The following is a 22,406-nucleotide window of genomic DNA, read 5'->3' as shown; positions in this document are numbered from 1 at the left end:
GGTACTAGTTTTAAGGATTTTCAGTGCAATGAGGAATTTCTCACTAAATAGCAAAATCATAGATATGGGTTTTCAGGTATTTTTGATTTACATTCTTTTACTTTAATTTAATAAAATCTTTTTATCACAGAATAAAGGTTGGACTAATATTCACAAAAGACAAAACATCTGTCTAGTACTTTTTCCGAAATATTATTGCAAAATAGATTTATTAAAAAGAGAAAACGAAAGAAATTTACAATAAAACCAAAAGCTTCTTAAGATGCAGAAGTATAAAAAGGTTGTAATGGCCAGTTTCACCTTTACTTGCTATCCACCAATGCGAAACTGTTCTCACAATTATTGAAATTATCCTAAGCGAAATTTTGACACTTTGGATAACAAAATAGATACTTCCCATTCCATTAATGGATTAAATAGCCAAAAAGAGAAACTCAGTGTAATAATAGTTGGAGTTGGGACATTAAATAATGCACATGATCGTTTAGCCCTGGTAGCATGGACGCATCGAAATCTAATGAAGAATCCCCTTCCAACTTAACTTTATATTTTGATAAAATGTTTTGCGCGTCCTCATCCTTTAAATCAGAATAATTTGCAGGATCCGCTAACCGTAGAATAGCCTTAGCCTCTCCTAAAATCTCTGAGTCCTTGTCGTAAATATCTTTGGAATTTGCCTTTTCGTAAAGATCTTTTAAGTCTATTTGTGTTTTTAGTTAGCAGCGGTTAAAACTAAAGCATTACAACACATGAATGTCTTACCTTTGATGGATCTCGTAAATTCCTTCACCTCAAAAAGCTGTTCTCGAACGGTGTGTCCTGCACTGTTTACCGTTTCGGGAATTATCAATGGACTATCGAATTTCACATTAAAGTCCTGCTCCCAATCTGAATCCGCATCGTCCGCAAATAAATCGCAACGAGATGAAAATCGAATATCCGATGAATCGTTATTTATATGAGTCGTTTGCGTATTGTCTTGAATGATAGGTTCCGACACTTTCGACGACTCTGGCGAAGTAGTCGATAACTCGTCCCAGCAAATACCATCCGAACTCTCATCTTCTTGCGTAGTCGCACCCAAAGAAGTTTCTTGGATTTGCTTAGCTAATTCATTTATCCGAAAGGAATCTGTCTCATTATCATCATGAAGCTCACCTTCAATAAATCCATTAACTGAAGGTAGTTCAGCACCTACACCACTAGCCTTGCTCCCTTTATTGGCCGAATTAAATTCATTACTTAACGCAGTTTTTTTACAGTTGCCTTTGTTTATCTCATTCGCCGTAAAGTGAGACAACGACGTACTGTCTGCACCTGAAGCGTTGCGTTGTACAGTACTTTTTGACTCAACTCCTATGAATGAAAAAATTCGTTTAGAAAATTTTCGGGAGTAACTTCTTAAGCTTTCAAATGCTGAGGGTTTCCTCCATGAGCCTTGATCTATGCATTCGGAGGTGTTAACTTCTTTCGGTAATCCAAGCTGTTTAGGGCGCCTCGGTGTAATATCTGAACCATAACTTTTCATGCCTTTCACATGCCTTCGTTGTAGAGTCACACCTTCAAAAGAATGACCCCTATTCTCTTCGAAAGTATCTGGAACCTCTGCCATATTGACAGAAGAATAGAAATATTCACTTAAATTTTGTTGACTGCCGTATACAACTCCCATTGACGAAATACTCGTAAATCTATATTTCTCTTAAGCTAAATTAAAGAAAGAATTATTGCCGTAGAGAAAAGACTGTACGCGTCAACCCATTCAAGTGTGTAAATAATGGTAGAAGGCACTTTCGTCAAGACCACGCTTTTGTTAGTAAACAAACGGTCGTCATGAGAACGACATAACGAATTTTGAACATGAATCTGTAAATGATTTATAAGGAAATACAAAGTTCTATAACATCAAAGAACGCAATTCGTTATGTTGTTTAAGCGCTATATAATTCTGATAAATACTTTATAACGCGTTAATCGTGGTTACGTTAAATAGGGCTTTGTAAAGATGGAATGCTAGCAGAGATAGACTAGGAAATGGAAAAGACTGTCTATTACAAGTTTTATTCATTAAAAATGTTCAACTTAAAATAAATAAGTTAGCCAAAAACTGAAAAGATGAATGACTCTACAAAGATTCAAAGCCACTGCTCGTTCATGAGCACAATGTTAGCATCAAAAGTTGCTATACGCCTTTCAACTTTCTTTACTTGCTTACGATAAACTCTTCAACTAACTCTGTTGATGCAGGGAAAACATTGTTTTCTTCTTTTCTTTCATTACATTGACTTAAAAGTCAAACTCTTTAAAACTAGTCAAATAATGTTTGCAGTTTAAAGCTACGTTTTTGAGAGCGTAAAGTGATGCAACCTTTAATCTCACAGTTAATATAAACATAGCGAATATAATAGGTTAATGGATCAATGATTAATAATAACTTTTACCTAGCAGAATTGTTTATTACTACAGACCATTTAACTTTTAGCAAAAGGAACTTCCTAATTCCTTACAAAAGTACGACTGGACAGTTACGGTTAACACAAATACGTTAGCTCTGAGCAAAAAAATTAATTCCACAAAGGTATACGCAGTAAATAAAAGTTCAATCCAAAATACAGATTGACATCCTCTATTCACTCATTTAGTTTTACCAAAAAACAAAAAAACGACAAACCTTCTAACCAAACTACAACACATTTATAAAAGTAATCACAGAACAGCTACACGAGGCTCAAAAGAAGAGTAAATATATGTAAATCAACCAAATCCAGCCTTTTATTTTGTGACCTAATGAATAAACAGCGTAGCCGAAAAAAAAAATCCTTTCTCAGCAAACACTAACACGACTCACAAAAAACCATATGGTGAGCAGCTATCAACCGGCACAGATAAAAGAAGCATTAAAAACATGGGCAAAGAAAAGCAGATAAATTAAGTTGCGGGAGGTTTGCCGGGTTGCGAGAAGAGCAATCACGGAGCGTTCCATATCTAGAACAAAGAGAAGAAAGGACTTTTGTATTTTTTAAATCAAGTCAGCAATGTTCATAGGCATTTCCTCAATGTGTGTATTGTAGAATTGTTCAATCTCACGCATCATGCGAACATCGTCGTTGGTAACAAAGTTAATGGAAACACCCTTACGACCGAAACGACCACCACGACCAATACGGTGAATGTAGTTTTCTCTGTTAGCAGGTAAGTCATAGTTGATAACCAAGGAGACTTGTTGGACATCGATACCACGAGCAAGAAGATCGGTGGTGATAAGAATACGAGAAGAACCAGTACGGAACTCATGCATCAAAGTATCACGTTGAGCTTGGTCCATATCACCGTGCATGGAGGAGACGGTAAAATCACGCTCAGTGAGCTGCTCGGTAAGCCAATCGACCTTTCTACGGGTATTACAGAAAATAACGGCTTGAGTAACAGTGACGGTTTCATAAAGATCGCAAAGAGTGTCAAGCTTCCACTCTTCCTTTTCAACGGCAACATAGAATTGCTTGATACCTTCCAAGGTAAGCTCATCTTTCTTAACAAGGATACGAATGGGATCACGCATAAATTTGGTGGTGACTTCCAAAACATCTTGAGGCATGGTGGCAGAAAGAAGAACAACTTGAGCAGTAGGAGGCAAAAGTTGGAAAATGTCGTAAATTTGGTCCTTGAAACCACGGGACAACATTTCATCAGCCTCATCAAGAACAAACATTTGGACGGCATCGGTAGGAAGAGCACGACGTTGAATCATGTCGTGAACACGACCTGGTGTACCAACAACAACGTGAACACCAGCTTGCAAGGCAGCCATATCATCACGAACAAGAGTACCACCAATACAAGCATGGCATTCAACATTCATGAGATCGCCTAAAGCAACAACAACCTTTTGGATTTGTTGAGCAAGCTCACGGGTAGGAGCAAGGATAAGAGCTTGGCATTGCTTCAAGCTAGTGTCAATCTTCTGCAAAACAGAAATTGAGAAGGTAGCAGTCTTACCAGTACCAGATTGAGCTTGAGCAAGGACATCACGCTCTCCCAAAATGGGCATAATGGCTCTTTGCTGAATGGCAGAAGGACGCTCAAAACCGTAGGCATAAATACCACGGAGAAGCTCAGGCTTCAAATTCATGTCGTCGAAGGTGTCAATAACCTCATCGTAGTTGGTTTCAATAACCGAATCCTCCAGTTGGTCTACCATTTTAGCAATCTTGCTTAGCTAGGTGAGTGGGTTGTGGAAAAAAAGTTGAAGGGTTGTAATAAATATTTTCTCTAACACACAGTCACACACCTGAAAAATTGTAATAATTCCTGATTATTTTAGTACTTTAAATACACAGACTTTTACTGAAAAATCTATTTAAAAAAATTATAAAAACATTTATGTACACACTTTACTTTTAAGATTTTAGATGTCTTCTAAAAAATGATGTAGCAAGAAAAACCCTACTGAACGTGGCGATAAACTCCTGCACACTCTATCGAAGCCTGCGTTAATGCTGTTTAATACAGATAAGCAACTCGTTGCGAAAAAGTGTATTTTACGTGGTAATATTTGGTGAATGCTAAAACATAAAAAATGTTAAGGAGTTTGGAATGCATATAAAAGCATTTTTTATTATTGTAACACTGTTCATGTTATCTTCAATAGTATGAAAAGTTATCGATTACACATGAGTATTTTAAACAATCACAATAAAAGATAATGAATGAATATGCTGAATGCAGAGAGGTTGTTTATTAGTTGACTAAAGAAATGCATAATAAATCTATGGAAAAAGAATGATTCGTAACAAAAACAGCGTGCAATGTTGAGCAAATTGAAAAAGACACAATTCGTTTAATAAAACACACAATCGTCAATAGCATTATCTCAACCATAGTAAATATATGTACGTAGGAATTTTTAAAGTTATTCCTTAAAGAGATGAAGCAGGGTCATAGATTCTTGAAGCTTAGATTGTAATAGCATATATTATAATCAATTGATGTGGCATGCAAAAGATGTCCGGAGTAGTAAATAGTATTCCAAAATGCTCAAGGAGAAGTTCGCACAAATGTTGACAGTACTGTCATAAACGATCTAAAGTGCAGGACCTGCTGCATTTGCTGGAGGAAGTATTAAAGAATGAACTATAGGATTTTCTCCAGATGAAAATGGAATTGGCTCAGTGCTGTAAAGTATTTCACCTCCTTCACTAATTAACCCTCGGCCATCAGTTAAAAGTTTAATGTTTTGTCCCATTATGATTTGAACGAGTTCGGCTGTTTCGGCATTCCTAATTTCAATGAAGTCCGGCTCAAATGCCAGGATATATGGATAACACAAAGCGCAACCTTGAGGTTGGCCCTCCCAATTAATCATCCAGGATTGCCTAGATTTCCAGCCATTCGTATTAACAAAGAATGCAAAATCTGAATAACAGAGGAGAAATTCTCCTCTTAAGCGAAACATGGCAATCGGTCGAATATCTTCCCTCTTTTCTAAAAATCTAAATGAAGTATCAGCAGGATTTAACAAAGATTGGAATACGGCATTTTCCAAACTTATAATATCGAATCCCTTAAAACTTCCCACACAAAGCTTTGTCTTGAGAAAGTGAACGGACAAAGCTTCCATCGGCATTTGTACCTCCTAAAAAAATGTTAGTATAGAGAAAGAACGACGAGGTAACTCACAGTAAATATTTTCAAAGTTGCTTGATTGCCAAAAGGCTTTTTTAGAGACTGGGTCTTTTTGTTCTTCAAGGCACGATCAGCCTCATAAATCCTCAATGTAGTATTTAAAACGGTGGACTTTACCGCACAGACTAAAATTCTTTGCATACAAAAACCTGTTTTGACGAAACTAACATGACCTGTTACACGTCGCAAAGACTTTGAATTAATTTGTTCTACTGAATCAAGAGCGTCCAGAGGTAACTCGTACAAAATCTTCTCGGCTAAAAGCAATAGAACGTTATGTTCCTCAATTACATCTAGTTGAGAGATATTTGGTAATTGCAGCTTGAAAATGGGTTCAAGACAACTGCCATTATTACTTTTTCGAGAAGAGATATATAGTCCCTTGTAAGTTCCAAATAGTAATTTACGGCCCGCATCTAAAGAGCTGTTAACAAACATTTACTTCTTTAACATATTGTTTATTATACTTACCATAGGCAACGGCACATAATAACTTGTTGCCGGTAAACCAGGACTGACAACATATGCCTCGACTTTCAAATACCAAATGACGCTTTCGAATGATATCTTGCTGTTTCTCAATGTGTTGTTTCCATTGGTCTCTAGCAATCAGTGTATTGAGATAAAGACTTATAGAAAAACCACGGGCTCCAATAAATACTAACTGCAAACCGTATGCTTTAACAGGAGGTGGATTACTTTTTGTAATTGAAATTGGATTAGTTAACAAAGCAGAAGATGGTCGACGCGGAAGGCTACCTCTCGATGGCGAGTCTTCGATGTAAGAAATCGACAACAATTCTAAAGGTAATGGCCTGAGATGCAGTTTATGAACTCTTCTTTTCATTTGAATCTTTATCTTACACAACAAGAGAAAATTGTCCAGTAAAAACATGTGAATGTCGTTTTCAGTGTCCCCATTCGAATAACTACTGGCTTTTAGCTTGACGACGCCTTTGAAAATCAATAAGCGAGATGGATCAAACAATGTTAATTTTGCTCGATCCGCAGGGCTGCAGGAAAGCTGTTCGTTTAACTGTAACAACGAGAGTCTATTTTCAGTCTTCCCTGTTTCATAGTTAAGCTTAGTAAGAAATTCACGAATCATTTCGATTACACGAGGAATGTTTTCCGTATCAGGATTATCTTTATCAGTGTACTTAAGAACTCCACTTAATAGTAGCGGATACCTCGCAAGGCGAGTCGTAGGCTTGGTCAAATAACCATTAAGTTCTAGTTTTCTAGACTCTCGTAATCTTTCCACTTCATGAACATAATTCGCAAAATTCCTATTCGTACTTTTTTCACGCTCAAATTCAAACTTGGCAATAGCCTGATTGGCACCATATTTTATAAAAGGCTCAAATTTAGGAACATAATCTAAGAAAAGATCACCAATTGTGTTAACTACAGGTTGCAGAGTTTGAGTACGGTTTAGAGCATTTGACAAACGAGAATTGACAGCATGGATTTGCATGATATTATGAAAAACGCAACGTATAAATTGTTGTCGGTTGTTTTCTGGTATTACATTTGAGGTTGAAAGAGGCTTAATCCAAAAGTCACGTATATACTCTAGGTCTCTGACGAAGTCCCGTTCTGTGTAAATAACCTCAAAAATGATTTCCTGTCTTTTCCATTCACGGACATCGATCTGGTCTACAACTTGCTTAGGAACATTTTCCGACCATAAACGATGATCTTCCTCTTGTTTATCTGTAATCGAAGTTGATCCCCCACTTAATACAGGTTGGACCTTCAAATGGAGACGGGCCTGCTGCTCTAGTCGACGTGGGCAAGATATAGAATAGCAAAGGCGATTACGAGAACATGTAGAGGAGTAGCATTCCGTTAAAAGAGTAAACACTCCATGAGGATTGTATTCGGTTTCAGGAGCTTCAGGCTCCTTAGTAATTGCGCTTAGGGATGAGGTGATGAAAGCTAAAGAATTTACCTGTACAGACGAGGAGATGGTAGGTGTCGTAGAAGAATCAGATAAAACAGAGTCAAATGAATCAGACGTGTTCGCTCTTCTTTTTGTGTAGAGAAAGTTATTTTCGATCGACGATCCATTGGAATCCATCGAGGAGAGACCAGGAGGAGGAGAAATGATACGTCGGTACTGGTAAACTTCCTTGAGCGAGTCGCGAAGTCTATGAGAGTAAGTAACGTCATGAAACATCTTTTGCGAATCCAGGGCTCTTCCTAAAAGTAACGCCAAATTCCTGTCAGTCGTCCGAACTATATGCATCAATACATCGACAGCTTCCGATCCAAGAAAGGCATCTTTATAAAGAAGACCATCCTTCACACGGTCACCGATGTTAAGACGCTTTCGGAACTCAACGGCGACTTGAGAAAGAAAAGCCGGATGTATATAAGGGCGACGAGATGAGGTAGAATTGGAATGCGAAGGGGCGATGTTCGAAATCGCAGATGCAGACTTGGAGCCTGAGTGATGCTTAAGTAAGACGGCAGTTGATCCTTCAGGAAAAGATGGCATGGGTGCATTAACATGGACGCTATTTTTTCGAATGTTAGGATAAGAACTGCCATTAGATACATCAGAGACGGAAAACGACTGGCGAGTATGGGGTCTACCGAGCGATTGTATTTCTTTCCTACTACGTGCATGAGAAATGCCAAAATCATCTGTGGAGGAAGAACGGCGATAAAAATTATTTTTTTTATTAACTTCTAAGCCATCTCCAGGACCCGAATCTTTTCTGGATAGCGAAGAGGGAGAAAAGCTAAGGCTCGATGCAGGACGAAAATGATTGCCATCATTTTCATTAAGGGATGTGGTAGATGATAAAGCGGTAGGAGAATGTGTGATAGAGCCAGAACTCCTTCTTTGGAACAGTTTTTGGCTACTGCTAAATGATGAAAAAATACGAAATCCTTTAGCTGCTTTACCAAACGATTCATGAGACTCAGAGTTTATATTTCCATTCTGAGCTCCATTGCGAAGCATTTTCTTGTTTGTTGATTCTAATTTTACTACCCTCTCGAGGTATCGCAAGTTTTAGAAAAACGGCGCTATGCAAAGGGGCTTTTCTGATACCAATCGTCCGTACCGACACAACAACAGAAAGAGAAGAAAGATATTTTTCAAATTCAAGTAGTACCTTTTTTTTTAACGCTCCAATTACTTTCAACAATAAAAGGTTCTACAAGACAAGTCGTCTTATTTGAACATGGAAACTTCACCAAATTCCTCTTATTATACACGAGAAGCCGGAGTACGTATATTAATGCCAATTCTCCGGCTTTCCAATTATTCAAACAGCTTGGATACTCAAAAGAACGGATTTGAAGTGGATCGCTGCTTACACTTCTATATTATGGGTGGTGCTTTGGGTAACCTTTTTCTGTTATTGTGTACATACACCTAACACACACCGTTAACTACAGCCGACAATACTTGGACTGATATTACGCACGGTACCGCAATCAAGTGTGGCTGTTGCTATTATAGAGTAATATCACATTAAAGCCCTTCGATTTTCGGGTCGCTTGTGCGAAGTTAAAGTAAGAGCATCTGCGCAAACTCAGCCAGAGCGCCCACCTGTGTTTTGCTGCGATTCTATGAAAAACCGCAAAATCTGTATCCTAGCTGCATTAAGTACACATTAATGAGTCTTTGTTAACGAACTAAGTAATTAATTGATACATTGAGCATTAGCATATAACGAGTTCAGCATGTTGAGACTCCGATTGAGAAGTATTGTAATAGGAGCTGCGATAGCGGGATCCATACTGTTGTTATTCAATCATGGTAGCATAGAAGGAATGGAAGATTTGACAGAGATTTCGATGTTGGAGGATTACACTCCGGAAGCCGCTAATAAAGATTATGTTGGTCAACAGGAGGAGGAGGAACTTTTGTATGATCAACCGTCTTACATTGAAGAAGAAGAAGATCCAGATTTGGAAGCTTACTTGAGCGATTTGGAGAGGGAAGAGCTGGAACACAGCTTGGAAGAACTTGATGAAGAAAATAATTATAAACTTCATCTACGGTACTCCTTTTCACAGCTTCAAGATTTTGACGAAGAAAATGAAGCTGTACACATGATCGTTCCTAAAGATACTTATGAATTTGAGGTGCCTTATCACGCTGACATTCCCAAGTTAATATGGCAAACTTCCAAGGACCCTTTTGATAGAGAGGTTATGAAGTACACTCGGTTTTGGAGAATCAACCATCCCAGTTATTCTCATGCTGTTTTAGACGATGAGCAGTCTAAAGCATTGGTCATCAGTAGCTTTGGCGATTCATCAGTTTCCAAGATTTCACAAGCGTATGCAATGATGCCTCTGCCTGTTCTGAAGGCCGATTTCTTTCGGTATCTAGTGTTATTGGCAAAAGGTGGTATTTATAGCGACATTGATACGGCACCATTGAAGCATATAAACAATTGGATCCCTCGTGAATATCGTAAGCGTAATATTCGACTGATCGTTGGCATTGAAGCAGATCCCGACCGCCCTGATTGGAACGACTACTATGCCAGGCGTGTACAATTCTGTCAGTGGACCATAGCTGCTGCACCAGGCCATCCAATTCTTTGGGAACTTGTTCGTAGAATTACCGATGAAACTTGGAAGCTGCATGATTCAAAGAAGCTTTCGAAAAATGGCGAGTCAGTAATGGAGTGGACTGGTCCAGGTATTTGGACCGATGCCATTATGGATTATTTAAATTGGCAGTATGGCCCTTTCTCGGTTGAGAATATCACCAATTTAGAAGAACCTTATCTTGTTGGAGATGTTTTAATCCTACCCATAACTGCATTTAGTCCTGGTGTCGGTCACATGGGTAGCAAGTCTCCAAATGATCCGATGGCGTATGTTCAACATTTCTTTGCCGGTTCATGGAAAGATGATTGATCGTTTGAAATGTGGGTGGGTGGTCATTTCTTGGTATAATGTGCTTAAAGTGTTCGAACCGGGCAATTCGATAATACTAAATACACGCATTTGATCTGGTTTGGAAACTGTTACGGGTTGTGTTCGAGCAATTTTTGTAAATTATAGCTTGCGCAAACAAAAAAGTTTCTTTCGTGGTTGATTTAATCTTTCCCTCATAATTCTACATCTCTTTACGATTAATTTTGCATGTATTTTGTACGTTAGCCAATCAAGTTGGCAATATTGGTGACATTATTGAATTATATGAAGCCAATGCTTATGTCCTGATGATCAACTTTCTTTTTTTTTTTTTTTTCAGCGCTTTCATCAACGCGTTTTATAGCTCAGCACTATAATATTTTCCCTTGTAAACTGTTTTGAATTCTAAAGCTGTTTGTTTCTTTCAATAATTTTATAAAACTTTTGCGCTGATCACAATCAGTCTTTTTCAATTTTTTTCTCTTTTGTGATGGTATATTGACCCCAAAGCGTTTCTGTATACTTAGGTGAATTATCAAAGTAGTACAGAGATTATGCCTAAGATTTGAAGATGAATGATAAACCTGTTTCGGCTTTGTAATTACTTTATGTCTTTAGACTTGCATGAATGCTTCTTGGGATTAAAGGACCTCATATTTCTTCATTAAATTTTTGAGGTTTGTCTCTCTTTCTTTGCAACTACATTTTTTTTCAGAAGGTGACTTTATTTTGCTAGTAGTATTAGCGCTGTATTCTATAATATTTGTTTACTTTGGACCGACAAAGTTCATCACTTTACAGCTTCAACTATACATTATTTTTATTATAAATAAATAGACTGAAAAGTGTTTCAATAATTGAATAAACTTACTATTATCTTTTAAAGCTATGCTAACGCCCTTGCTTTGAATACCTTAGAACATTAAACACCCATATAAGAAGTTATTGTAGTGTTTATTTACCTCCATTTCCCACTGTCACAAACACGATTGTTGAGTGCATTTACAACCTGAAGGTTTAATGCTTTTCCTAATTGATGTTAAAAGTATTTCTTTTTTCCGTTATTTCTTTTCTATAAGTGCAGGATTTACATCTTCGAATTAGAAGCATCGTTGATAAATCTTACAATTGGTAGATTGCTTGCTCAAAATTATATTTTAGAAAAGCCTAACTTATTTGATTAAATACTTAATGACTAAAGAAACTCACGAAAATCATTTGCGTACGCATAACGGGATATTTCCTGTTTCTTTGCTCTCAACTCAAGCGCGTCAACTTTTGAATTTCAAGCTAAAGAGTCCTTCCTATTATCTTTTAAACAGTTTTAAACTCTTAGTTAAATCGGAAGGGAATAATCAATCAACCACTGCAGATGTAACTTTAACAAAATCACCAAATGCTTATCATGCTTCCAGCGCTAGAGAAGAGAAAGATTTACAAGTTTCTCGGCGGGATACTTGCTTTTATTGCAGTAGAAAAATTATCAAATGCATATGCAACGAAGAACACGTTGGGATTGAATCAGTTCAGCTTAAACTTATACTTCTATTGTGCCAAAATCTACCAAATGTTACTACTAATGCAAAAAAATATTTCAGTTCACTGGCTGATGGCCATAATTTCACTTTGACGCTTTATAAATTTTCTTTAGATAACCAAACATTTTCTCAATTACTTTCTCGATTTAAATCTTTTGCTACTTTGACTGAACTACTTCAAGTGCACAATGTTATGCTTCAAGTAAACTTTTCCTTTCAAGCAAGGCAACTAAACACAGAAATTCAACTACGACGATGCCATTCGTTAGAAAAAACATGGAAATTCTTATTTGGCGATTATGAATTACCTGATGTTCTAAAAGATATGGAGTCATCGAATAGTGATTGGAGTGACACATCTCTGAAACGAATTGCCTATTTATGTTCTCTTGTTGAGGAGCTCAAACTTCATTCTTCTATTATGAACGACAAGTATGTGTGCCTTGTGTCCAAGCATAACAACGCATTGGAAGACAAGTTTAACAGTGAAGCCGCGCGTCAGTTGTTGCAGAAATCTCTAAGTATAGTAGCGTCAAATTTGAAACAAGCCGAAAATAAAACTATCAGTTATGAAGAAAAGCTTTCTATAGCTCAAAATTCTATTAATGAAATTCAAACCCAAAACAGGGATTTAAAACTTGAAACCGAGAAGTTACAGGATCAAATCAAAGCGTTGCTAGAAAGAAATCAGTCATTGCAAGAAGCTCTAGAAACTGTTAAAAATGATGAAAAAAATCTGAGAGAAATGAACGCCAATTATGAAACCGAGATGAAAGAAGCGCGTCAAAAGTTAAACAACAAGGAGGCATTAATTAGTCATTATGATGATGATTTTCGAGCAAAAGAATTAAAAATTTCAAGACTTTCCGAAAGTCTTAGAGAAAAAGCAGGCTTATTGGAGTTTCAGTCTTCTGTTAGTGAACAAAGGGATCTACTTTATCAAGAACAAATACAGTCGTCAATAAAGGATATGGAGAATGTATTTCGAAAAAATGAATATCTTATGGAAGAACTTAATGAATTAAAGAACAATCTTGAAGTGGAATCAAGTAAGGTTTTGAGACTTGATGAAGAAATGAAATGCCTAAAGGATGAGCAACTCTCTCAATTTGACACGGTCTTTAGTTTGACTGATGAACGGGATGGATTACAGAAGGATTTAAAAAACACTAAGGGAAATCTTGACGATGAAATCGGGCGCTCTGCATTTTTAAAAAGCCAAATCAGGGATCAAGAGCTAACTATTGAGAAGCTCCATGACAGTTTGGAGACTTTAAGTCAAACTAACAATAGTTTACAGTGTGAGATTTCTGAAAAGAATGCAGAGTTAAATTCAGTAAACTCCAAACTTTCTGAAGGTAGAGCACACCTGGAAACCGCGAATAAGGAGAATGAGATATTGAAGCAGCAATTGGAGTTAAGTGAATCCAAATTAGCCAGTTTGTTAAACTCTTATCAATCATTTATTAATAAAAAAGAGCACCTCTATTCTTTTTTACAGCTTGTCGAGCCATCGTTCGCTAAAAGTGATTCATCTAATGCTACCGAATCCCAAATTTCCGAAAGTGTACGAAAAGGAATTTCAATATTTAATCTTTTGTTCATTGTTTACAAAAACGTATGCTCTCAAGCTGGAATTAATCCATCTACAAAGCTTGAAGATCTTGATGAACATACACTTTCTGATGAGCTGACTTATATAACAAAAAAGTTTGTACAAAAGGATCAAGAATACCAAACGAAGGAAATCGAGTTAAGGAATTATAAAATTACTCTTCAGTCGTTACTTGAAGATAAGCTTATCGGTGTAAATACTGATTGCAGATCACCTTCTTGTTCAGACTTTGAGCAACTAGGGCAAGAAAGCGAAAATAATACTTCTATCTCAGGAAGGGTTAGTAAATTAGTCAAAAGCTTTAATGATTCATCTTCTATTTCCAACAACACAAAAATCTCAATCACTAAGTCCCCATCTGGTGAGAAAGTTTCCGTATTTAAAGAGATGTCAGACATAGCTCTGCGCGATATGGATAAAAACAGAAAATTATTGGGAGAAAATGTTGACGTGAGAAATATTGTTGTCCAAAAGGATGAGTCATTGAACATTGACTTACAGAATAATGCTGTAGTACCTGAACTGCACTTCAAGGAGGGGATGGTATACGATTCATTGGAAAATGCGTATACTTATTTGGCCGAATCCAAACGCATGTTAGCAAATGAACTTCAGATGAAGCAAGAAGATCTTGAAAAAGTTATTTTAGAACTTGAAGCTTACAAGGAAATCTTCTTAGAAGAAAAACAAATTCCTTGTGAGGAGTTTATGCCAGGTAAGAACGCAAAATCCGAAAAGTCACTGCGGTCAGTTTTTCAAGAGCAGTTGATGAGAGAAACAAAGCGAGTTCGAAAATTGGAAAAAGTAAACTCTGAATTGAAATTGCATTGCTTTGAACTTTCTGAACGATTGAGGGAGCGCGAGCATACACTACAGCAAACATTTGGAGACAAATAGTATGTTCGCAAGTAGTAACAGATCAAAGGTACTAGCCTCATTGAGATTACCAATAAATAATCTATGAATACGGTCTTTCGTTTTAAATGCTTGAAGGCCGCCTGTTAGCCTCAAATGATAACTTGACCGGTCTTAAAATTTCGAGGTTTATGGGGGAATTTCAATAATAAATAATAACAAAATCTAGCATTTTTGTTAGGTGATTACATGAAAGCGTTTTGATCTTAAATCATTTCTTCAAGCTCCTGAAAGGCTAAATTTTTCATGTAACGGATTAAACAGACTAAATTCAGATTAATAACTTAAGCAACGGAAGAGTATGTTATAAAACTGCACGATTACATATTCCTCGGTCTTTAGTATTTTTGCACGATCGGCCTTGTAATCAGATACGGAACTACCTTTTCGATGAGGGTTTTTAGTAAAAAGAGCTATTACCAGTGTTACTGTCAATAGTCGGCTTTCGTGCTAAAACATCATAAACGGATACCCGAACTTTTATTGCACACGAAATTTGCATAAAGCACAATGTTTTTGTTGTTTTTAGTTTATGAACTTCAAGTTTTTAATAAAGGCCAAAGACTGTTCCAACGTTAAAACCGAACTGAGCGAAAGAATATTTCTTTTTCTCATGTGCTCATAGAAGGATATGCTAGTAGAAAACATTATCATTATTGGACAAAGGTTTAAAACACAGTTTTCTCATTTTCGCTATTTTTCTTGAACTTCTCCAGATGTTCTATGTTTCTATTTATGAGACAAGGCGGCCGCTACTAAATTACTGACTAGTCCATTAAAAGCAGATTTCCCGCTATAATTTGATAACTCAAAAATGTTATTTCACCTTCGCGTAAATTTGTGCTGTAAACTAGCAAAAGATAATTGGATGCGAAAGCTTTGAATCACCGCTACACTTTTCGTATGAGCAAGCCAATAAGGCTGAACATATTAGCTGTTCTTGTGTTACTTTTTAAAATTGTTTGAAAATATATTTGCTACATTCAGTATACCTGTTCAATAGACTAATTCCGAATGTTTTGTAAATAAAGAGTCTTAGTGCATATTTCAGACAGTTCATTAGAACAAATAAGAAAGTATTCAACCATCAATATCTTTATTAGGGAATAACATGCTCTGAGGTGAAAAAACTTTATGTGCAATAATATTTAATGTTTTTCGCGTTTCACTGTCTTAACTGGTACTACAAACAAAACATCTGCTGTTGAAATTTGGCACTACTAACCCAGTTTTAGCTGTAAATAAATGTCCCGGTCAATAAATCTCGATGAGTTGCGAAAAAAGGCTTTAGAATCAAAAAAGAAGAATGAAGAAGATGAGAGTAATGACTCTGACAAAGAAGATGGCGAAATTAGCGAAGACGATCCTGTTATAGATCAATCAAATTCAGGTAAGGTAGATTAGAGATGGAAATTTACACAAATATATTGTGAAACGAGACTTTTTGTTTTTATAGGCTTGTTCGCATTTTATTGAGTTTTCCTCGACGATTGCTTGCATTCGTTTAGAACATTTCATATCTCTATTTATATGCGTGGCTTTTTTTTTTTTAAAGAGAGAAAAATAAAGCTGGCAGAAGCCTTTTATATGTATTTGGAAATTATGTTTTGATATCCATCTTTTCAATTTTCTCACCGTTTAAATGAATTCGTTTTTTTAACAGTTTAGTTCCGCCAATGAAAGTACCAACCTTTCCTGAGCAAATTCCTCAGTTGCCTCCTTTTGATAGGTAAGCATGGCATTTGATTAAACCTGTCAGTGCAGCTTATTTATCTTTTCTACGGAGCTATTCTCCGCTAGTTATGCTGTTCTGTACGGTTTAACTCCAACTTTGGGATTACGAGAATGACAATTTGTAAAATTTCCTTTTTTTTTTTCGAACTTGAATACATTCAACCCATCAGGTGTCTTATCTAACTAACACACTAGATTTCCTGGAACTAACGCGAATTTTTTTCCATTTGGCGCACCTTTTATGCTTCCTCCAGCTTTGATGTTTGGACCAAATACAGTTCCTTTCTTTCCTCAAACCGCCTCCTCAAACAAAACCTTTTCGAAGCGCAAACGGTCATCTGAGAATTCATTCAACAACCGAAATAAGGCGAAGTCTTCTGAAACATCGGATTCTTCTAATACTTCCCAGTCATTTAAAGAAAACCGGGCTCTTAAAGATACCGCTACTAGCCGACCATTGGCTTTATCATCCGACACTTCTTATCAAAAGAGTGAAAAGGCAAAATCAGAAAAATCACCTTTTCTTTCAACATCTAAAAATTCTGATGCAAATTATTCCAAGACTACTAATCAAAAGGAAGCAGAGAAAGCTGTGAGTCAGTTGTTTGAAGTAGGAGTGCGCTTTAACGATTTTATTGCTGAGGGCATCGAGCCTTCGGTTGTTCATACTTTATTTTTAAAGCTCGGACTGGATTCCTCTTCTGCTAGCTCCCAAGGAAGTCTGACACTATCTGCAGACAAAGCTGCTAGGTCTGCTAAACTTCGTAAGATTGACAGTAATCTTAGTGACACACATATATTACCTGGCGATAATGGTACACCTACCGTCCTTCCTGAAAGAAAAAATCTTATATCTTTACCACTTTTGAAGCAGGACGATTGGCTATCTTCTTCGAAGCCTTTTGGCTCCTCGACTCCAAATGTAGTTATTGAATTTGATTCCGATGATGATGGAGATGACTTTTCGAATTCGAAGATAGAACAATCTAATTTAGAAAAGCCCCCCTCAAATAGTGAAAATGGTCTTACTATGTCTCGTTCAGATTACTTGGCGCTTCTTCGCAATAAAGAAGAGGAAATACGGCGAATGACAAAGTTGATCTTACGGCTTGAGTCTAATAAAAAACCGTATAGATCGCCAACTTCTGCCGCCGATATGAAACTTCCATCTGTCCCTGTAGCTGCGGTTGACAACAAATCTAAAACACACTTGGATACCTTTGAAAAAGTCGTTGATCTTAGTTCCAAAGCCGATTTTGTGGAGGCTGGACCTTCTATTAGCTCGTCAGGAGCCTCGTCTAGTGCTGCAACTACGAATTCTGATACAACTGAGCAGATATTAGAGGCACCTTGGCTCAGAAAGACGGAACAAATTGCTGTGGTACATGAAGAGCATCCCGCACAGATTAAAAAATCCGAGATTGACATTTTAAATAACTTAATAGAAAAAGAGGAAGGAGAACTAACAAAATATCAAACTTTGGTGAAATCAAAAACTGAGATTCTAACACAATTGTACACTAGGAAAAAACAGTTACTCGAACAACAAGGGAAAGGAAATGTTGCATGTTTACCTAAAGAATCTGATTTAAGTATGGACTCAATAACCGAGGTTTCCGCCCAAGCAGATGAGAACTCATCACAGATTTTGTCTTCCAAAACGTCAAACGCGCCAAATGGGACGACGGAAACAGATTTTGAGGATAAGGTACCGCTTGTCGATTATATCTCTCCATTTTACCGCTTTAAATCTTATCGATTTAATCAACAATTTGTTGAGCGAGTACCGTTGAAATATCGGTCGCTTACCTACAGCAATAAGATAGAGCCGATGAAAGTTTTCTGTAAATACGAAACCACTGGTGGTGTTTGTAATGATGACCATTGCGAGGCGTCGCATTTTCGCGACATTAAAATGACGGGTTATGGTATTTGTGCTGTTGATTTTTGACTAACCTTTATACAGATGATGAAATTATACAAGATTTATCAAGGTACATCGAAGGAAATGATGAAATTGAGAAAGAGTCTTATAAATCCGGTTTAGATATAGTCATGAAAAATACCGATGAGAACACCGATTTCGTCGATGTTGCTACTCGAATCGTCGAATATCATAATCTTTGGAAGTCGGAGAGAATGACAATTCCTGTTGCAAAGGTTTCCATTTAGATTGAAACTGCCAAGCAACATCAAACTAACTGTAAAAATTTTGACCGTCAAAATTACGTCCTTGTACTATAAACATCACTATACATAAACAATGGCTCTTTGCCGTTATAAAACTAATGTCACTACTTAATATAGCTCAGGTTAGAATTATGTCTTTCGTACTTTCTATGCTTGCATATGAATCGCTCATCTTATTTGAGGCGATATCAAAATACTGGAAGATTAAGCATTTACTAGTCTGATATTTAATATATTTAATATATGTAATACGTTTAAAATCATTTCAATGGTTATTGATAAAAATGCGCGTATTGTAATAAGAATGAATTGAATCCTGCAAACCAAAAGTAAATGATTTCTTGAAAATGATGATGGATTAAACGTAACTGTAATGTCCTAAACTTTTGCCCTAATACAACTTCCAGAGAGATATTCTGGTGTCTTTACTAGCTAACGCAATCACGTTGCTGCCTGGATGAAAGGCCAAACTATTAATACCATCGGAGTGATATTTCAAAACCGCTAAAGGAGCTAATGTCTGGCAGCTGTAAACACGACCTCGACCATCCCATCCTGCAGTTGCTAATATCTTGTTATCACTTCGTATACGAATATTTTGTTGTCCACAATGCTTTGTCTTTCTAAATATAGGATGAGGCAGACTACCAAGATCATCAGCTATAGATGAAGGAGTAGGATGCAGACATATACAGTCATCAGCACCCGTTGAAAATAATTTGGAACCAGCGTACTCTACCGATAAAACTGGTTGAGAATGACTTTTGTAGGCGTAAACCATCTTCCAAACAGCTTTAAAATCGAGGGTAACAGTCTTTACATTTTCTAATGAACATATGTACTGAACCACATGACCGCTTTCGTAACCGGCAGCTAATAGTACATACTTCTCGTCAGTAACGGTTACTGAGGTTGACATTACTGATCCTGTTTTACCAACAGACTCTTCTGGCTGAATTCTCGTCTGTAGTCTTTTTCCGCAATCCTCTTTGTGTGTTTGAGGATGATACAATGATTCATCATCATATACATCAAGCTCTTCAAAGTTCAATGTATTGCATAAAACTACTATTTTAGATTGAGGAGAGTAAGAGAAGGGGCAAAAGGTTAGGGAATTAACAACGATATTGGAATGAATAGATATAAATGCGCTGCTCTTCTCAGTTTCAGAAGAGGCTTCAGGACCGTAATTTTGAAGTTCAGCTAGTTTTGATAATGACATAAAATTGTCGGTCATGCAATTAAAATCGATTTTCCAAGTGACGAGACGACAGTCTCTACCGTGAGTGCATAAGGCTCCTCCCTTGACTATTTGCATGCCCAATATGGTTTTTGTATGAGCTCTCCAGGCGCATTTTGGTCGCATACTAGTAAGACACCAACAAATTACAAAACCTGCCTCATCACCAGAATATAAGTATTCATTAGCGTCAAAAAGTACACTAGTGACACTGCTAGAATGACCACGTAAAACGTAAAATGGAGTAGGAACTACCATGAAAATTTAAATTAAAGCATCCACTTTGAGCAAATATTTGTAATCATCAAGCTGAGAGGATAGGGGAACAATACAAATTGAACTGTAAAACGAATTGTTGGTGGTAAGGGAATCAATTTTAATAAGCGGTATAAGACAAAATTATAACGGTGAATCCAGAAGGCATTTTTTTTTACCAAGTGATATACCATACTTGTCAAACTACATATTTACTACTAGTACGAATGAACGATAACAATAGTGCAAAAAGTAGTAGATAAGAAAATGAAATAAAATTCTACTATACCTGACATTACAAAAAAAAATCAGTCCTAAAAGAACAAATTGGTATCGTTTTAAATGATTTCATTGCTAAACATAACAAATGTCATTACTCTGAGCTTGTTCGTCTGATGACAGTAGATATTCAACAACTTGGTTAATTGATCATTCGTATCGGAGCATCAAAAAATAAACAATCAAGGTCATCAAGCTAACATTTACATACACATAACTAGCGTTTACTCATAATTGTTGAAGGCAAGGACATTAGGTGTGTCCTCAGGAATGCCATTTAATAAGTCTTTTAGGGCAAACTTCAGCATATACTTCTTCAACTCCACAGGATGATTAGCCAGCGAAGGATCGAGAGAGATAAAATAAGCAGCCAAACCGGCGACATGAGGAGAAGCCATAGAAGTACCAGAAAGGATCATAGAAGCCCTGTTAGATCCAATCCAATCAGACAAAATTAAAGAACCAGGAGCAAAGATATCAACGCAAGATCCAATATTGCTAAAAGAAGCAATTTGATCGTTCCAAGTAGAAGCACCAACAGTCATTGCATTGGAAACTCTGGCTGGAGAGGTACCGCAAGCATCCTCTGCATCATTACCAGCAGCAACGGCAAAGAAAAGTCCACCGGCAATAGCGGCATTCACAGCCAGATCAAGAGCAGTACTTGCATCACCGCCGATGGACATATTGACGACACTTGCAATTGATTCCTTGTCTTTCTTAGATTGCTTAAAGGCAAACTCGATACCTTTAATAATATCTGATACGGTACCAGTACCATCGGCTCGCATTACCTTAACGGCAACAAGTTTGGCATTCTTAGATACACCAAAGGTTTTTCCTGCAATGGTACCAGCAACGTGAGTGCCATGACCATGATCATCCACTTCGCCTTCTCCAGTGGGAATGGTGGCACCCCAAGTGGCACGGCCTTGAAAATCTTGGTGCTCAATGTTGATACCAGTATCGATAACGTATGCAGTAACACCTTCACCGGCAGTCTCATTGTATTGGTAACGAGTCATGGTAAAAAAACCGAGTTTTTTACGATGAGATACACGAGCCAAACCCCAAGGTGCAAAAGTTTGTTCAGTCATAACATGCATAACACGGTCAGGTTCAACAAGGGCAATGTCGGGGTGCTTTTGCAACTCGGCCACCAACCAAGGAGAAAAACGACCAGCATAACCAAGAAAAGCGTCTCCAATTTCAAAGGTATGCTTCATTAAAAAGGTAGATACATCCTTAAAATCTAAGGATCGTTTCTCGTGTAAATGCTCAATCCAACGATGATGTTGCTCAAGCTTCGATTTGTCAACAGAAGGTTTAAACATGACAATGTAATTATTAGACACAGCATCCACAGCGGCTGATGCCGATTCATCTAAAGGAAATGGCATAGAAGGATCATAATTGGTGGGCTGCTGAAGCGCAAAACCATCATCAGAGGGGCCCATAAAATGTTCCTCAGTAGCACCGCTTGAAAAGGTGTCATCCAGGAAAAACCTTAAAGGGTTGAAGGCGCTGGAAGGAGCCAGGTGCGCCACTAATAAGAGACCGCTAATCCAAGAAACTCTCATGATACAAAAATTGAGAACAAGAAGAATTCTACACACACGCTCACACGAAAAAAAAAGTGAAGACTTGTACTTTAATCAAGAGTAATTCAAAAAGCAGATTGAAATAAGCAATTAGCAAACTCTTTCAGCTTCAAGCAACCGCGTAGTGTCTTTGAAAAAATGAATTCGGAAAAAAAGAAAGGAATTTAGAAACCAACAAGATTTCAAGTAATGGATACAAATATAAAGCTTTGCAAAAGAAAAAATGCAACAAAGAAAAACAAAACAATGGAAATGTCAATTGCAAATCAGTTGAAATTACTCAAAAAAAGCAAGTGTGTTGTGAAGAAGTTAAGTTGTTGTGAGCTGTTTACTTAATGTAGTACAGGATAAGGAGGCTGACGAAGTAGCCCGAGTAACATATTACGCTGCCGAAGCTATACCATTCACGATGAGTGCTGTAATGTTGATCTAATAAGAACTCCGTTTTTTGTATTTTAAAAATA

At 37.1% G+C, this 22,406-nt stretch overlaps 8 protein-coding genes and 13 long non-coding RNA genes across 21 annotated transcripts; 12 read left to right on the top strand and 9 right to left on the bottom strand.

Annotated features, from left to right (window-relative positions):
• Nucleotides 1-122: 122 nt before the first annotated feature.
• Nucleotides 123-1,782, bottom strand: etd1 (Spg1-binding protein Etd1). Its single transcript, NM_001020284.3, has 2 exons — nt 763-1,782; nt 123-700 (listed from the first exon to the last, which is right to left on the bottom strand). Exons 1-2 carry the CDS (start codon nt 1,670-1,672, stop codon nt 435-437), a joined length of 1,176 nt encoding a protein of 391 aa, NP_594855.1. The 5' UTR covers nt 1,673-1,782; the 3' UTR covers nt 123-434.
• SPOM_SPNCRNA.4295 lies at nt 283-2,592 on the top strand. The gene has a single exon (NR_193656.1). It is a non-coding gene; the product is annotated as a non-coding RNA (long non-coding RNA).
• Nucleotides 2,152-2,423, bottom strand: SPOM_SPNCRNA.4296. Its single transcript, NR_193657.1, has one exon. It is a non-coding gene; the product is annotated as a non-coding RNA (long non-coding RNA).
• Nucleotides 2,593-2,729: 137 nt separating the features above from the next.
• tif1 (translation initiation factor eIF4A Tif1) lies at nt 2,730-4,231 on the bottom strand. The gene has a single exon (NM_001020283.3). The coding sequence runs from the start codon at nt 4,196-4,198 to the stop codon at nt 3,020-3,022; it is 1,179 nt and encodes a 392-aa protein (NP_594854.1). The 5' UTR covers nt 4,199-4,231; the 3' UTR covers nt 2,730-3,019.
• On the top strand, nt 3,071-3,299 carry SPOM_SPNCRNA.4294. Its single transcript, NR_193655.1, has one exon. It is a non-coding gene; the product is annotated as a non-coding RNA (long non-coding RNA).
• SPOM_SPNCRNA.4293 lies at nt 3,537-3,754 on the top strand. Its single transcript, NR_193654.1, has one exon. It is a non-coding gene; the product is annotated as a non-coding RNA (long non-coding RNA).
• A 414-nt stretch (nt 4,232-4,645) lies between the features above and the next one.
• On the top strand, nt 4,646-4,865 carry SPOM_SPNCRNA.4292. Its single transcript, NR_193653.1, has one exon. It is a non-coding gene; the product is annotated as a non-coding RNA (long non-coding RNA).
• On the bottom strand, nt 4,706-9,043 carry rgf2 (RhoGEF for Rho1 Rgf2). Its single transcript, NM_001020282.2, has 3 exons — nt 6,154-9,043; nt 5,677-6,098; nt 4,706-5,632 (listed from the first exon to the last, which is right to left on the bottom strand). Exons 1-3 carry the CDS (start codon nt 8,654-8,656, stop codon nt 5,081-5,083), a joined length of 3,477 nt encoding a protein of 1,158 aa, NP_594853.1. The 5' UTR covers nt 8,657-9,043; the 3' UTR covers nt 4,706-5,080.
• On the top strand, nt 6,152-6,384 carry SPOM_SPNCRNA.4291. Its single transcript, NR_193652.1, has one exon. It is a non-coding gene; the product is annotated as a non-coding RNA (long non-coding RNA).
• SPOM_SPNCRNA.4290 lies at nt 7,907-8,122 on the top strand. The gene has a single exon (NR_193651.1). It is a non-coding gene; the product is annotated as a non-coding RNA (long non-coding RNA).
• A 196-nt stretch (nt 9,044-9,239) lies between the features above and the next one.
• Nucleotides 9,240-11,472, top strand: och1 (Golgi alpha-1,6-mannosyltransferase Och1). Its single transcript, NM_001020281.3, has one exon. It carries the CDS (start codon nt 9,385-9,387, stop codon nt 10,573-10,575), a length of 1,191 nt encoding a protein of 396 aa, NP_594852.1. The 5' UTR covers nt 9,240-9,384; the 3' UTR covers nt 10,576-11,472.
• Nucleotides 11,473-11,766: 294 nt separating this feature from the next.
• Nucleotides 11,767-15,659, top strand: mcp3 (the record flags this gene model as incomplete). The annotated part of the gene is made up of 1 exon (NM_001020280.3): nt 11,767-15,659. One exon carries the CDS (start codon nt 11,767-11,769, stop codon nt 14,623-14,625), a length of 2,859 nt encoding a protein of 952 aa, NP_594851.1. The 3' UTR covers nt 14,626-15,659.
• SPOM_SPNCRNA.4289 lies at nt 11,783-11,990 on the bottom strand. The gene has a single exon (NR_193650.1). It is a non-coding gene; the product is annotated as a non-coding RNA (long non-coding RNA).
• Nucleotides 12,204-15,611, bottom strand: SPOM_SPNCRNA.1044. Its single transcript, NR_149887.1, has one exon. It is a non-coding gene; the product is annotated as a non-coding RNA (long non-coding RNA).
• SPOM_SPNCRNA.4288 lies at nt 15,636-16,337 on the bottom strand. Its single transcript, NR_193649.1, has one exon. It is a non-coding gene; the product is annotated as a non-coding RNA (long non-coding RNA).
• red1 lies at nt 15,863-18,830 on the top strand. Its single transcript, NM_001020279.3, has 4 exons — nt 15,863-16,033; nt 16,312-16,372; nt 16,573-18,299; nt 18,344-18,830. Exons 1-4 carry the CDS (start codon nt 15,889-15,891, stop codon nt 18,547-18,549), a joined length of 2,139 nt encoding a protein of 712 aa, NP_594850.2. The 5' UTR covers nt 15,863-15,888; the 3' UTR covers nt 18,550-18,830.
• On the bottom strand, nt 18,763-20,169 carry asa1 (ASTRA-associated protein 1 Asa1). The gene has a single exon (NM_001020278.3). It carries the CDS (start codon nt 20,063-20,065, stop codon nt 18,959-18,961), a length of 1,107 nt encoding a protein of 368 aa, NP_594849.1. The 5' UTR covers nt 20,066-20,169; the 3' UTR covers nt 18,763-18,958.
• On the top strand, nt 19,060-20,551 carry SPOM_SPNCRNA.4287. Its single transcript, NR_193648.1, has one exon. It is a non-coding gene; the product is annotated as a non-coding RNA (long non-coding RNA).
• psp3 (serine protease Psp3) lies at nt 20,390-22,243 on the bottom strand. Its single transcript, NM_001020277.3, has one exon. It carries the CDS (start codon nt 21,919-21,921, stop codon nt 20,566-20,568), a length of 1,356 nt encoding a protein of 451 aa, NP_594848.1. The 5' UTR covers nt 21,922-22,243; the 3' UTR covers nt 20,390-20,565.
• SPOM_SPNCRNA.4286 lies at nt 20,664-20,928 on the top strand. Its single transcript, NR_193647.1, has one exon. It is a non-coding gene; the product is annotated as a non-coding RNA (long non-coding RNA).
• On the top strand, nt 21,891-22,345 carry SPOM_SPNCRNA.4285. Its single transcript, NR_193646.1, has one exon. It is a non-coding gene; the product is annotated as a non-coding RNA (long non-coding RNA).
• The last annotated feature ends 61 nt before the right edge of the window (nt 22,346-22,406 follow it).

The sequence above is a fragment of the Schizosaccharomyces pombe genome, assembly GCF_000002945.2.
Source record: "Schizosaccharomyces pombe strain 972h- genome assembly, chromosome: I".
In the NCBI taxonomy this organism is placed as follows: domain Eukaryota; kingdom Fungi; phylum Ascomycota; class Schizosaccharomycetes; order Schizosaccharomycetales; family Schizosaccharomycetaceae; genus Schizosaccharomyces; species Schizosaccharomyces pombe.
The sequence above is the reverse complement of the archived record's forward strand: the minus strand, read 5'-3'. Positions and strand labels throughout refer to the sequence as shown.